Source organism: Embiotoca jacksoni, unplaced genomic scaffold (genome assembly GCF_022577435.1).
Source record: "Embiotoca jacksoni isolate LCO1_2020_lvr unplaced genomic scaffold, fEmbJac1.0.p SCAF_13, whole genome shotgun sequence".
In the NCBI taxonomy this organism is placed as follows: domain Eukaryota; kingdom Metazoa; phylum Chordata; class Actinopteri; family Embiotocidae; genus Embiotoca; species Embiotoca jacksoni.
The window spans coordinates 7,207,304-7,219,708 of NW_027185263.1; the positions used below are offsets into that span (position 1 = coordinate 7,207,304).

General features: G+C 38.9%; 2 protein-coding genes across 5 annotated transcripts; one reads left to right on the plus strand and one right to left on the minus strand.

Moving 5' to 3' along the window:
- Nucleotides 1-1,916: 1,916 nt before the first annotated feature.
- On the plus strand, nucleotides 1,917-4,930 carry il12bb (interleukin 12B, b). The gene is made up of 8 exons (XM_069146126.1): nucleotides 1,917-2,013; nucleotides 2,128-2,229; nucleotides 2,398-2,580; nucleotides 3,421-3,526; nucleotides 3,678-3,847; nucleotides 4,062-4,222; nucleotides 4,329-4,447; nucleotides 4,592-4,930. Exons 1-8 carry the CDS (start codon nucleotides 1,920-1,922, stop codon nucleotides 4,614-4,616), a joined length of 960 nt encoding a protein of 319 aa, XP_069002227.1. The 5' UTR covers nucleotides 1,917-1,919; the 3' UTR covers nucleotides 4,617-4,930.
- Nucleotides 4,931-5,103: 173 nt separating this feature from the next.
- ublcp1 (ubiquitin-like domain containing CTD phosphatase 1) lies at nucleotides 5,104-11,572 on the minus strand. Of its 4 annotated transcripts, none has more exons than XM_069146125.1 (11): nucleotides 11,445-11,572; nucleotides 10,803-10,970; nucleotides 10,280-10,371; nucleotides 9,872-9,957; nucleotides 9,650-9,765; nucleotides 9,244-9,342; nucleotides 8,148-8,185; nucleotides 7,842-7,940; nucleotides 7,089-7,205; nucleotides 6,865-6,992; nucleotides 5,104-6,677 (listed from the first exon to the last, which is right to left on the minus strand). In XM_069146125.1, exons 2-11 carry the CDS (start codon nucleotides 10,954-10,956, stop codon nucleotides 6,650-6,652), a joined length of 957 nt encoding a protein of 318 aa, XP_069002226.1. In that variant the 5' UTR covers nucleotides 10,957-10,970; nucleotides 11,445-11,572; the 3' UTR covers nucleotides 5,104-6,649. The 4 variants fall into 4 exon arrangements, with proteins under 4 accessions (XP_069002226.1, XP_069002224.1, XP_069002225.1 ...); XM_069146123.1 differs by having other exon boundaries at nucleotides 10,803-11,112; XM_069146124.1 differs by having other exon boundaries at nucleotides 10,803-11,176.
- Nucleotides 11,573-12,405: the final 833 nt, after the last annotated feature.

The window sequence follows — 12,405 nt, forward strand, 5'->3', positions numbered from 1 at the left end:
AAACAAGAAAGTGGCTTTTGGTGGGGAAATGCCTCTCATCATGGCACCTGATTGAGGTGAGGGTCTAAAAATAACGTGTGTTTGTGTTTCGAAGACATGCACACCAACCACATAACATATTGTGTTACTTTTCAGTAAGATAACAGCATGTAAATATTGAAGGTGTGTTGATAGCTTTCCATTTTGTTTACTTTCTAGTTTGGGACAAGAGAATTATATCAAAGTAGGCACAAAGGGGAAATAGAATTGCATTTCCATTTTGAGTAATGTGGTGAACATGTGATTTGATCCAAAGATGATTTGTTTTTGGAATCCACAAAGCACACTCACCTTGAGCATTAGTCATATTGCCTTTTTTCATAAAGCACGGTCCTGCAATGCTGAATCAAAACAATCCTTTAATCTTAACTTCAAGGTTTACTTATTGGAAATGGTCCACTGATTATCATTACACATAGACGTACACTAGCATAGTTAAATGTTAGTGGTTATAGTGGTAGCTGAAAAAAATTTATGGAAACTCTTCCATAGATCATAACACTCCTTACGGTTAACTTCCCAAATTTGCTGTTTATAAATGGGTTTTCTACATGATCTAAGAACAATGTGTTCCCACAACTCTTTCATTTCATTTTCCAGTTAAAACCAATTTCATTATATTTTATCCCAGCGATTCTGTTCTCCTTACTTCTTCTATGGCAGTGCCATCACTGTCTTGTTCTTGTTCCTGAGAAACTCTCATTACCTGTTCAGTTTACACAACTCAGTACCGACACACATTGAGCCTTTCAAGTTCCCTTTCCCAGAGGTTTCTGTCTCTTTTGTCATCCTTACTTCCCCCCTGGGCTGCACAATCATGTGCCTGATTTAACTTGGAATATAATCCAATATGAATCGTTTCTTTTGTTCTAAACTTTTGTCATGTTCCTCATGAGTGACTCAATCGAGCCAGAGATGACCAAGAGTCAAATGACAAACTATGTGGATGGATGAAGTGGTGTTGATGTGTTTCTCTATCCCCCACCAATTCATTGACCAACTTATGTCATCAGCTCTTGTGGTCTCAGGTAGAATTTACCCACGCCTACGAGCCCTTAGCTCAGGCACACACACTCTGTATATATGTTGTAGTTCCTCTTCACGTTGGGGTTTTTCAGCCTTCTGCTTCTGTCTGTATAAATACAGCGGCAGCATGTAGAGTTCACTCAGACAAACTCAACACAATCAGATCAGCTTGCAGTTGTGACAGTTTTGGATCAGTTCTGTTGGTCAAGGTAAGATCTTCTATATCCAATCTCATTATCTCTGATTTCTATTTATTTTGTTGTGTTCAGAAATGCATTTGGTACATATTTATTCTCATATATTAAGGTTGGATTTCATCAAAGAAATTGACACATTTTTGTTATAAAAAAAAAAAAAAAAGGCTCATTAAACAGGGTGATATCTACAAGTAGTGATACTTCTTACTCAGTGTGAATACATTTTCCTGCAGCATGGTCAGAACTTCTTTTACTCATGAACTGCACTGGTATGATTTACCCCATTTTGGGGTGGGCACCCTTACAAGGTCTCATGAGATTGACCTAAAGAGTAACGGTAACCTTGGGGCGAGAAGAAAGGAAACAAAAACATCTTTCTCTGACACAAAGGTGTTATTCTTGTGGAACTGTTTTGTATTTTTCTTTTGTAAATTAATGTCAATTTTTTTTTTTATCTTCCCGATTAAAGAAAAACAACTTTGGTTGAATTGGTCAAAATTTTAAGACATATACAGCCTGTTGAAAAATTGCAGGTGAACACTAAGGGGTCATAGGTAAAATGGCAGGGGCCACTGTTTCCATTATTTCTGCTTTTAAGCACATATACCTTAAGTCATAGGTTACCATGCTAAGCTGACTTTTCATCATTTCTTACAGATGCGTTCATTGTTCCTTGCGGCCCTGTGTGCTGTACTGTGCTGTGCCAGCTCTGACAGCCACCAAGAAAACATTGAGATCCTTATGGATAATGGTTGGTGTCTCCTTCTCCCTACTTAATATTATTTGACTTTTAATGTATTTGTTCATCTCACATTCAGTAAATATTGATGAGTGCCTGTGTGTTTCTTGTTCATGATTTAACTAGTTGTGGTCCTGAGGGTGCCTGATGCTCAGGGTACAAAGGTGGATGTCCCTCTGACCTGTGGAGAAGTTTATCAAAATCAGCCGGTGTTTTGGAAGAGAAATGGTAACACATCAGACAATCTATTTGTTAGACCGCTGGCACTTCTAATAATACCTAGTATGTTAAGTACAGTACGAATAAAGTTGCTTCATATGTTAAAAAGGTTCAATTGTTTTTATAACACTTCTAATCACTGACATCACTGTAACACTGAACATGTCCTTGTCTCAGGTGAGGAGCTGAAGCCATCTCTGCAGGGGAACCAGGTCAATGTTCTGGTGGAAGAGATGATTGGAGGGAACTACACATGTCACCTCAGTCCAAATGGAGAATACCTCAACCACACTGTGATCATGATCCAACTAGATCCAGATAACAGGACTGTCATACTGGAAGAAAAATCCCCTGAAGAAGGTGAGATAAGAATGAGGGAGGGTGGAAAGGGAGTCACAGAGAGAGAGAGAAGTGAGAATAGAGGGGAAGAAGAACAAAGAAGATGAAAAGAAACAGAGAAACAGAGAAATACATATTTGTATTTTTTTTATTTGAACCTGGCAAGAGGCTTTCTTTGGAGAAGACTGATGTCACTGAATAGCTGAGATAAGAAAGATGACAGGAGAGGGATATGAGATGGGAGAAAAATAGACAGAGAGGTAGAAGACTGTGGTTCAAAAGCAGACAACAGAAATTGGATAAAAGGGATCAAAGGAATCAAGCAGAGAGGTGGAAAAAAAAAAGACCAAGATAACACAATAATTGCAAGAAAGTTTCTAAAGGAGGGAAAAGAGCGTATGGTGATGATATGATTGCTGTGGCATAAACAAACCGTACCAAGGTTGACACATTGGGCAGACTTGATGTTACGCCTGTCATGACATTGTAAGTGCTTGTGATTCTCAAAGAAAAAGAAGAAAAAAAACTACAAACCTGTTGGTTCTAATGCCCAAAAGGATTTTCATTCTTAGGGAAAAGCATTTCCTCTCTCACATTGCTGAAAAAACTACAGAATGTTCTTCTAAAAGTTGTTTTCATAAGCCTTTCACCCCTCTCAGAAATTGCAAGAACTAGTGATGAACTAGCAAAAACCTCTGAACCATTCTTTCTGAAGTTTTGAGCAAGGCCATCTTGTTTTTTCTTCCTTAAATTAAACGATGGTCTCATCATTTAGATAAATCACGAGACCGTCAAATCTCTGCTCACCAGAGCATAGAAGCAAAACAGAGGGAGGGACTAACGGAGTTTCTGTTCCTCCAGGTCACATCCACTGCTCAGCACCAAACTATAAAGGCTCCTTCCACTGCACCTGGACAAGAGCGCAGTTCAGATCGAATGCTGCTGTGCTCCTGGTGAAGGCAGAACGGTGAGCACAAAAAAAAGAGTATATCGGCTGCATATGCCAGAAACCCCCCCCCTCCCCTCATAGTAAAAACATGAGGTTCATTGTAAGGTGAAGAGTTACACTGTGTGCTGCTGTTGTTTGTATTTTACCATCCACTTTGTCTTGAATTCAGTTATATGGAAAACATTCCCTGTGAGCTGAATGCTGATGGGTCAGGGATTCACTGCCAGGATACCGACTGCCCATTCAAAGAGGAGGAACACAGCATCTCCGTCACCGTTTACATACACAGCTTCTCTCTTCTGGAGGCCTACACAAAGTCTTTCTACCTCAGAGAGATAGGTATGTCATTGCATCTTGATGTCAGTGTCATAAACAGAATCAGGTGTCGTGATTTGTTTTTATGTAAACCACAGAGGAAATATGTCAGAAAATCTACACAATATTTTATTTTAAGGCTTATTGTATTACTTTTCTGATTTATCTGACCCATCTGTGATGCAAATATTAACTCGCGTTTCTCGACCTCATTCCCCTCCCTCCTCACTCAATCTAGTCACACCGGCAAAACTCCCTAACCTGATGACCAGTGACAGGAAGGTGTTCAGCTGGGACTACCCTGAGTCTTGGGAGAAGCCCTGTGCTTTCTTTGGCCTACAATTCCAGGTCAAGGCGTTCCACAAAGGAGATTCCTGTAACAGTGAAGAGCACATAATGGTAATCAATTCATGCAAAGCTGCACATCAGATTCAAATGCCTTTGATGGCTTCCAGTTTAGCCACGTTTTATTTGTCTCTAATATGCTACCTCCTTTTTTGTACAGCAAAACATCACTGATGAAACCAAGTGTGAGGTCAATGTCAAAACCAAGAGGTTTGTCTTCTGTGTGCGGGCGAAGGACAAGTTCACCAACGGGCCGTGGAGCCAGTGGAGTCAGTACATGTGAGTATATTACTCTGACCACTGTGAATACTTTGACTGATTTTGTTACTGAGGATGTGATTTCTGTGAGAATATTTATTTTGTCCAAATTATACCAACTTCTGACTGATCTGATCCTTATTGTCTTATTCTTCTTTTCTCCAGAGTGGACAAACACAAGGTGATCTGATAAGTTCCCGTCACTGGTATGCAGCCGGAAAAGAAGGAAAAGACGAAGAATGGAGAAAAGCACGAGCCTAAATTCGCTGTTTTCTTTTTTTTTTTTTTAAGTTTTCACAAATTTTTAAAGTGTTGCACAAAAAGTGTTGTTGCGCTTTGGGAATGCATGTATACGTGTACAGTATTTATTCATCTGTCATGTTTTTTTCAGTGGAGCTTCATTGTATTGTAAAAAATATTACTATTTCCTTCATGCCCTTTTTTAACTTATTTAGAACAATCCTTAGAGAATTGTTATTCCAACTTTTCTAAACATTTCATAATAAATTGATGAGGATAATAAGCTAATGTACTTTCTGGTCTTTAATTGAAACAAATCTCAAATCTATTTTAAATAGTGGTAATCCATTGTATGAAAATGGTAAGAATTGTAAAAGATGTCAATATTTGGTAGCTCATTTTGAATGACTTAAGGAAAAACGAACAATACAGGCAGGTTTGGTACAAAAAAAAATTGTATTGTCATATTTACAGCCAGGATGTCAGGGATGTGATGAAGAAAACACAAAAGAGGCAGATCTCAAGAAATGAAAAAAAAAAAAAAAAAGAATTTCTGAGACAGCCTGACAAAATCCCTAAAATCACATCCCTAATGTTCCCATGAGCTTTAGGTACTACGTACTCATGAAGTGAGGCGCACCTTCCCCTACAGCTTCAGCCAAAACTTCCCCTCCTTCATCCATAACTTTACATAAATGTTGACAATAAGTGGTGACACATTTCAAAAGCTACTAAAATAAGTAACAAAAATCCTAGTGAGCGTTTCGTGCTGTCTATTGCATCTCCATCATCATCCCTCATCCTCACTTTGTTCAATAACATTTGCATTTTCCAAAAAGACAGAAATGAATGACTTTGCATACTGATCCTTTACACGTGTTTGCTACCAGCGATATAGCAGATTTAGCATGTAGCAATTACATGCACTGAAAAACACAAATACATTTTTGGCCAAAAATACAGACACCCATCCACCCATGGAAACCTGACCATCTATGTGTGTACCATATATAAATTAATCCCATCATCCAACCTGCAGGCCAGTGTGCACAACAAATTATGATTTTGTTCTCCATCGAAACATGCCCTACAGTACTGTATATTGCTTTGCCGAAAGTCTTTTAGCTATAAAACAGATTAAACAGATTTTAATCTCACAGTAATTTCAGGGATTATTGCATATTTAGGTTGCAGGCATTTTGTCGACGCTCGGTGACGTAGATTCAACTTGAATTTGGACCGCTGCTCTCAAAACATTCTGCCATTCCAATTTTTCTTCCTTTGAAGATATACAGTCAACCACCTGTTCATTTTTTTATCGGCTTTTTAAAAGTTAATCTCAATATCTTCAGCATAAACAGTATGTCGCATTTCTGCTTCCTACAGGGGTGGAGGGCACCACTTATTGATCTCAACCATGGTGAAAGGATATTTGTGTCTGTTTTTTTTTTTTTTTAAATGCTTGGTGTTGCGGAGAGTCACAGCAAAGTATGTTTTCAGTGACAATCAAGTTAACTATTTTATTATTTTTATGTGAAAAAAGTCACCCGTCTGGGAGACCAAACAGATGTAAAAGATCTCAGAACCTTTAAGGCAGCTGAATGTATGTTAGACACCTGACTGCCCCCCATGACGTGGTGGTTGACCTCAAACTGGCTATTTTTACAGACTGGTTGCAACTGCCATCGTTATTGTAGTAAATGCCAACAATTTTTTGAAAAAAAAAAAAAAAAAAAAAAAAAAAAATCACTGGGGAGAAGCGGAGAACATGCAAATATATAAACTGGGAAGCCCATCTCAGTCCTGAGCTTCCTGCTGTTGGTAGCTGTAGGGTTTGAGTGCAACTTCTAGTAATAGCCAAGTGTGTGTGTGTGTGTGTGTGTGTGTGTGTGTGTGTGTGTGTGTGTGTGTGTGTGTGTGTGAGAATTTAATGGTGGGATGGTTGGATCTAACCCAAGTCTTCGTCATTACAGCAGATCTTCCTCAGTGGTGTTGCCTCTTAGATAGGTACCTGCACAAACATACGTTAAGCACACACTTCAGAAATATTCTGGTAAATGTATTATTAATTTGAGACAGTGTGTGTGTTGTACGATACCGTACATCGCCAACTCTAGGGGTAATCTTGCAACGTGTATTGTTTTATAAGGCAGTTCTAACTGGTGCTATAAATTACTGTTGAACATATGTGTGCCTACCTTTCCCAGTGTTTGTGGTTGAGTCCGCTGAAGTCCTCAAGCTTAGCAATTTCTTTGAGGTACTGAGCCAGTTTATACAGTTCCCTGTCCTTTTCTCTGTTGAGATGGGCCTTCATAAAGGGTCGGATCTAACATACATTCACACAGAGTAATTTTCTATTAGATAATGACAACAATTAGGAAGAGAAGAAAGTCAAAATGAGGTGACGATGGCCGCAGCCTACCTTTAGTCCGTTCTGTGGGTTCATGAGGAAGTTTCGTCCGATGTCATCAAACATAATAGTGTTCTTCCTGTTGTAAAGTTCTCCGTACTTCCCCCATATCACACCCAAAGGCTTCACCTGGAGAGGTGCGTGCCATCAAACGCACACAATCAGCACGATCACCTTCTCAAAAAGCAACAAACGACCGCCAAGACCACCATGAAGGGACTTGTTATTCCTGTATGTGTACATGCGCTTGGCTGTTTCTCAAACTGATCCGTCACCACACTAACACTTCACCACATCATTTTACAAACATGCTCAAAAACTCACACCTGGAGTTTTGGGAGACTCTCCAAAATTTAAACAAACAGGTAAAGCATGCAAAACTCATATCACTTCTCACATTATGCAGGAAAAGCCTTTGCAACTGACAGTTACTGGGCGTCATGTATTTATAACTATATACTGTTGTCAAAAATCACGTTATCTTGGAGACAAGACAACACACTACTGTTTTTCTAGTTTCATCCTCACTACACATCCAATATATTTTGTTTAAAGCCATAGTAAATCTGTAGTGAAAATTGTAGGCCAAAAAAAGGCACAATCCAAAATCCGAAGAAAATGAAAAAAAAAAAATACGGTTGAACTCTATCATAAAATAAAAGCCTTAACTCTAAGTACAAATGCTTTATTTCACTGGTGACACATATGTTCACATCAGTCATATCATGTGTTACCACAGCAGTGATTCTGTGTGTTTGTACCAACCTCAACAACCCCTCTCTTTGGGGTGTGTACTGTGATCATGGCTGCACTGTCCAACATGAACGTAATCTTGTAGTTGGGGTTGTCTGTTACTCCCAGCTCCTACACACACACACACACACACACACACACACACACACAAAAATTAGTGTTATCTTCTGATCCCATTTACACTCAACTACTGCAGCGTGAATTGATTAACACTGCCACCTTTTGGCAAAAAAGTGAACAGTATCATAAAAGAAACAATCTGGGGAAACAAGGTAAACAATTACGCTTTTAAAGCCAAAAAACATGTGGAATACTTGCTTTCATTTTGGCATCGATCCACTTCATACTTGTAGCAGCTAATGAGATAAAGTACACATACACTTATCAACTGAATTAAAATTGCATCAATAAAGTGAAGGATCAAAACAAAAAACAAAGAATAAACACCCAAAAACACACAACTTCCCTCCCTGCATTGTCCTTTCTTTTCACAATATGAATCACATTTTGAATCATTAACCCCTGACGTACAGGGCACAAACATCTTCAACTCCCCAAACAGAAACAAAATCTTAAAGATTTGGGACCATTTTGTGATACGTGAACTGAAGTTTTAGAGATGCTGCCGCCAGACCTCAGAACATTAGTTCAGCATGTGAAGACCCAGGCCCTTATGTTTCGAGTGAGCCAGATGTTTATTTTGACCGAAACTATCCGATATATAAGCAGACAGACACATGGTGCAAAACTGTGTGTGGCTCTCAATCTGTATATATATGTTTGTGAAAACAATTTTCACTAATATTTGGCCCAAAGCAAAGAGCCACTGACACGGTGATTTGTAAGAAGTCCAAAGTTTTTGATAAAATTTCAATTGATAAAATTCTAGTAGAATGACCTGAATGCAAAAAAGGAATTCTGGTCACCCTTTTAAAAGTATCACAAATGGACAAATTTAGTCATTTTCTGATATTTTGTCATTCAGAAATTCTTTAAATGGGCAACCAGGCTTTTCAAAATGTGACTTTGAGTGGCAGAAATGTTCAAAAAGAAATCTTGAGTGGACCTGCAGACTTTTTCCTCAGTCAGGGGACCCTCATGACTTCACGCTACGAGGGAACATTGTTGCCATTTGGGCTGACATTTAAAAAAAAACCACATACTACTCCACTCAAAAGTATGCCAACAGATTTTCCAATTTTAGGCCCAATTCCTTACACCCTGACATTTTGCATATTGTTAAATGGGAACCTCCTAGTTTAAAGTGGATTCAGAGGGTGGCCATTGGGGAATCTTTCTTCCACTTAGGTGCCATATGGAAATATTTCTGCTGTTTAGGGGTTCATTTGGAAACTAGACATTTGGAAATACTGTGAATGAGAAAGGGGCGGGGCGGAGTAGAGTAGATACATACACCAAATGACAATATCGTAGTCCTCGTATGCTGATGTCAGAAATTCATGAAGGTATGGTCTCATCAGCTCCTGACCTGTCTCTGCGCATGACTTGTGATCTAAACACACACAGGAACAAAACAGTGTCTGAGGATAAACAAGCAAATGAAAAGCTTACAAAGAGTGCTTCATTTCATTTCTTTTGCTTCTGAGAACAGCTAAAGAAAAAGCCAAATACAGCTTTTATATAAATCTGTAAATGTGCGTGCACCCATGTGAAGAGAAGAAACAGCTGAGAGGGAGTTTTAAACATAGATGTGATGTTCTGTGTTGTAAAAGTAAAAGTACAGTTATATAATGAGCTACACCTGGTCAGAAGTGTCCTGGTCACATTCAGAGGCACATGCTGGTATCAGTGTAACTCACCAAAGAGTGTGTAGTCCACATCCAGTACCAGGAGCCTCTTGCCTTCTCTGGGCGGGTTCAGTTCCTCTACCTTATAGTCTTTAACTCTGCGGGCTATTTTAGCCAGGTTCTCCTCTCTAAGGATGTAAAACAACATTTATTTGTCAAAGACACAATCGTTCTCAAACTCCATCTTACTTCTATACAGGTACATAAAAAAAGACACATAAAAAAATATCTGACCTATTCTCCACTTCAATGACCTCCTCCTCGATGTCAAAATCATTGACAACATCATCATTCTCTGGGGGAGGGGCTAAAACCTCTTCCTTCAAAAACAAAACACATTCACAGTTAAAGTGCAACATTAGCCAAGACATCAGAGAGCAAACCATACATATGCTAGTTGACAATATTTGATCCCACACAAATTAAAACACTGCAGTCCACAGCCAGCAGGATCATCACCTAACTAACCACTTACTGAGCAGTTGAGCAAAGCTAGTCGGTAAATAAAAGTCTGAAACAACGAGAAACCTGATTCCCAGGTTACTCTTTCAATAACTACCATTTTTGGTAAACTTGCAAATTAGGCAGATAGCTAGTTAAATGAGCAAAAACACCGTCAGTCATAGTCACTCCACCCCGTACCAAGCTTTCCTCTCTCGTGCCCATCATCATGATCTTAGTGTTTGGCTTCAGCTTCAGTGAGCCCAGCTTCACCTCATCCTCTGCAGGTTTACCTGAAAACAGGAATAAGAAAGAGAAGGAACAGAAGGAGAAGAGTAAGATCCATCAAGCTCAAACTCCCACATATTTTTCAAAATACAATAAAGTAATTTATAAACCGCTTAGCCTGCAGACAGGTGCAGAAAAGTGACACTAAAGCAGTTAACAGAGTGAGCGATGAACACGTTTGTACATATAAAACATTAGCTGATTATGAATGTCGATTAGCATTGCCAAAGCCTGGGGGAAATGTAGGGAGGAAATTATTTGAACAGAAGTTTATTTAATTCAGGAGGATTTCTTAAATATGGTGAACAGCAATGCAGCGGTACAAAGGGAAATCAAATCCCAGTGTCCTATACGCCTGGTTTTAATTATCATTTGGCCTCATTTACAATAGCTTGACCTGGGAAATAAGGACTTGTGATCAGTGGTGCCCTCTCACCTTTGACCTTGAGTCCCAGTAGTTTTTGTCTCTCTGGCAGCACCCCAGTCAAGGTCTTAATGGATTGTTTGAGGTCCATCACTGTGTCCTCCTCAGACAGAGAACTGATCGAGTACTCCTGACCTCCCCACTTTATGATCACTGATACTGACATGGTTCACACAGGCTCTTCACACGCACGCGCACACGCACACGCACACACACACACACACACAGCTGCAGCTGAAGATAGGTATGCACGCGCACAAACAAGTGCACACACCTTTGAGCAAATATTTCCAGCAACAGTAACAAACATGCACACGTACACCTAACAAAGAGAGGGGAATAGTAACAGGAGAGGTGTCAGGATGCCACACTGTACCTGGCAGCAGCTTGAGGCAAAACACAGACAAGGAGCTAACAATGAAACACAAAGAGCAGGAAAAAAAACGCCATCACTGTTGTTAAACGTGGGCTGTTTTGGCTGGCTGTTTTTAGACACACCGGCCGATTGCCACCAAATCAGAGCAGACACTTTGACTGTTCATGATGTTGATATTTTTAGCACGAGATCGCTAACACTGACTAGCAGCAATGTAAACACGCTCGGTAACCAGCAAACATTTAGCTGACTTAAATCGGCAGTGTGAATATTCTTACCTGGTACCCCAAGCTAACATGCAATGCTTATAAAAACACGTCAAATTGCGTCGAAAAGTTGAATGAATGAATGAAGTTTGCGGTTCAGTTTCATTCATCGAGAGGCACACGCTCTGCTCTTCCTGGCGTCCTGACTCTTTCCGGTTGTGACGTAGAAAAAAAAAAAAAAAAAAAAAAAAAAAAAAAAGCTACGTTACCATAGTAACCATCCCTCCACATAAAATCGTTTGATAGTGCATCTTCATTCATATTGTAAAAGAAAAGAAAGGAAAAGAGAAAAGAAAAGACATAAGAAATATCAACACTACAGCTACAATTTCTCTGATTAATTACAAACGTGAAACACCAGGAAAAAAAACAAAAAAACAAAAACTGTAAATTCAGAGCAGCTATTAAGAATTAATTATTTTAAAAACAATATCTCTGAATTGCTATTTGAACACCAGAATACCTGATCGATTTGGTTGTTTCTAATATGTTCCTTCAGAAGGTGTGATGCTGCGTGTATTATGTGAATGTCTGTGGGTCCTTAAAAATACACTCTCTGGTCCAGTGAAGTCAGTTAAATGTCCAGGCCTCATTACTGTAACAACAGGACATCCCATTTGTAAAAAACGCTACTTTGACCAGCTTTATTTTTTCGGTGATATAACAAAGTACATTTACTCAAGGACTGTACTTAAGTACAAATTTGAGGTACTTGTAATTGACTTAAGTATTTAAATTTTTTTTGCAACTTCACACTTCTACTTTACTTAATCTAATTCTATTTAATCTAATTGTATATTATATATAGATTTATACTGTACTGTATATACTGTATATACTGTGCATTTTATATTTTATTTTTTTACTGCTATTTTACTGCTATTTTATTGCTTTTCTATTATTCTATTATTATCGTATTGCTTCTGTATGCTGCTGCAGCGAAAAAAATTTCCCCTCGGGGATTAATAAAGTA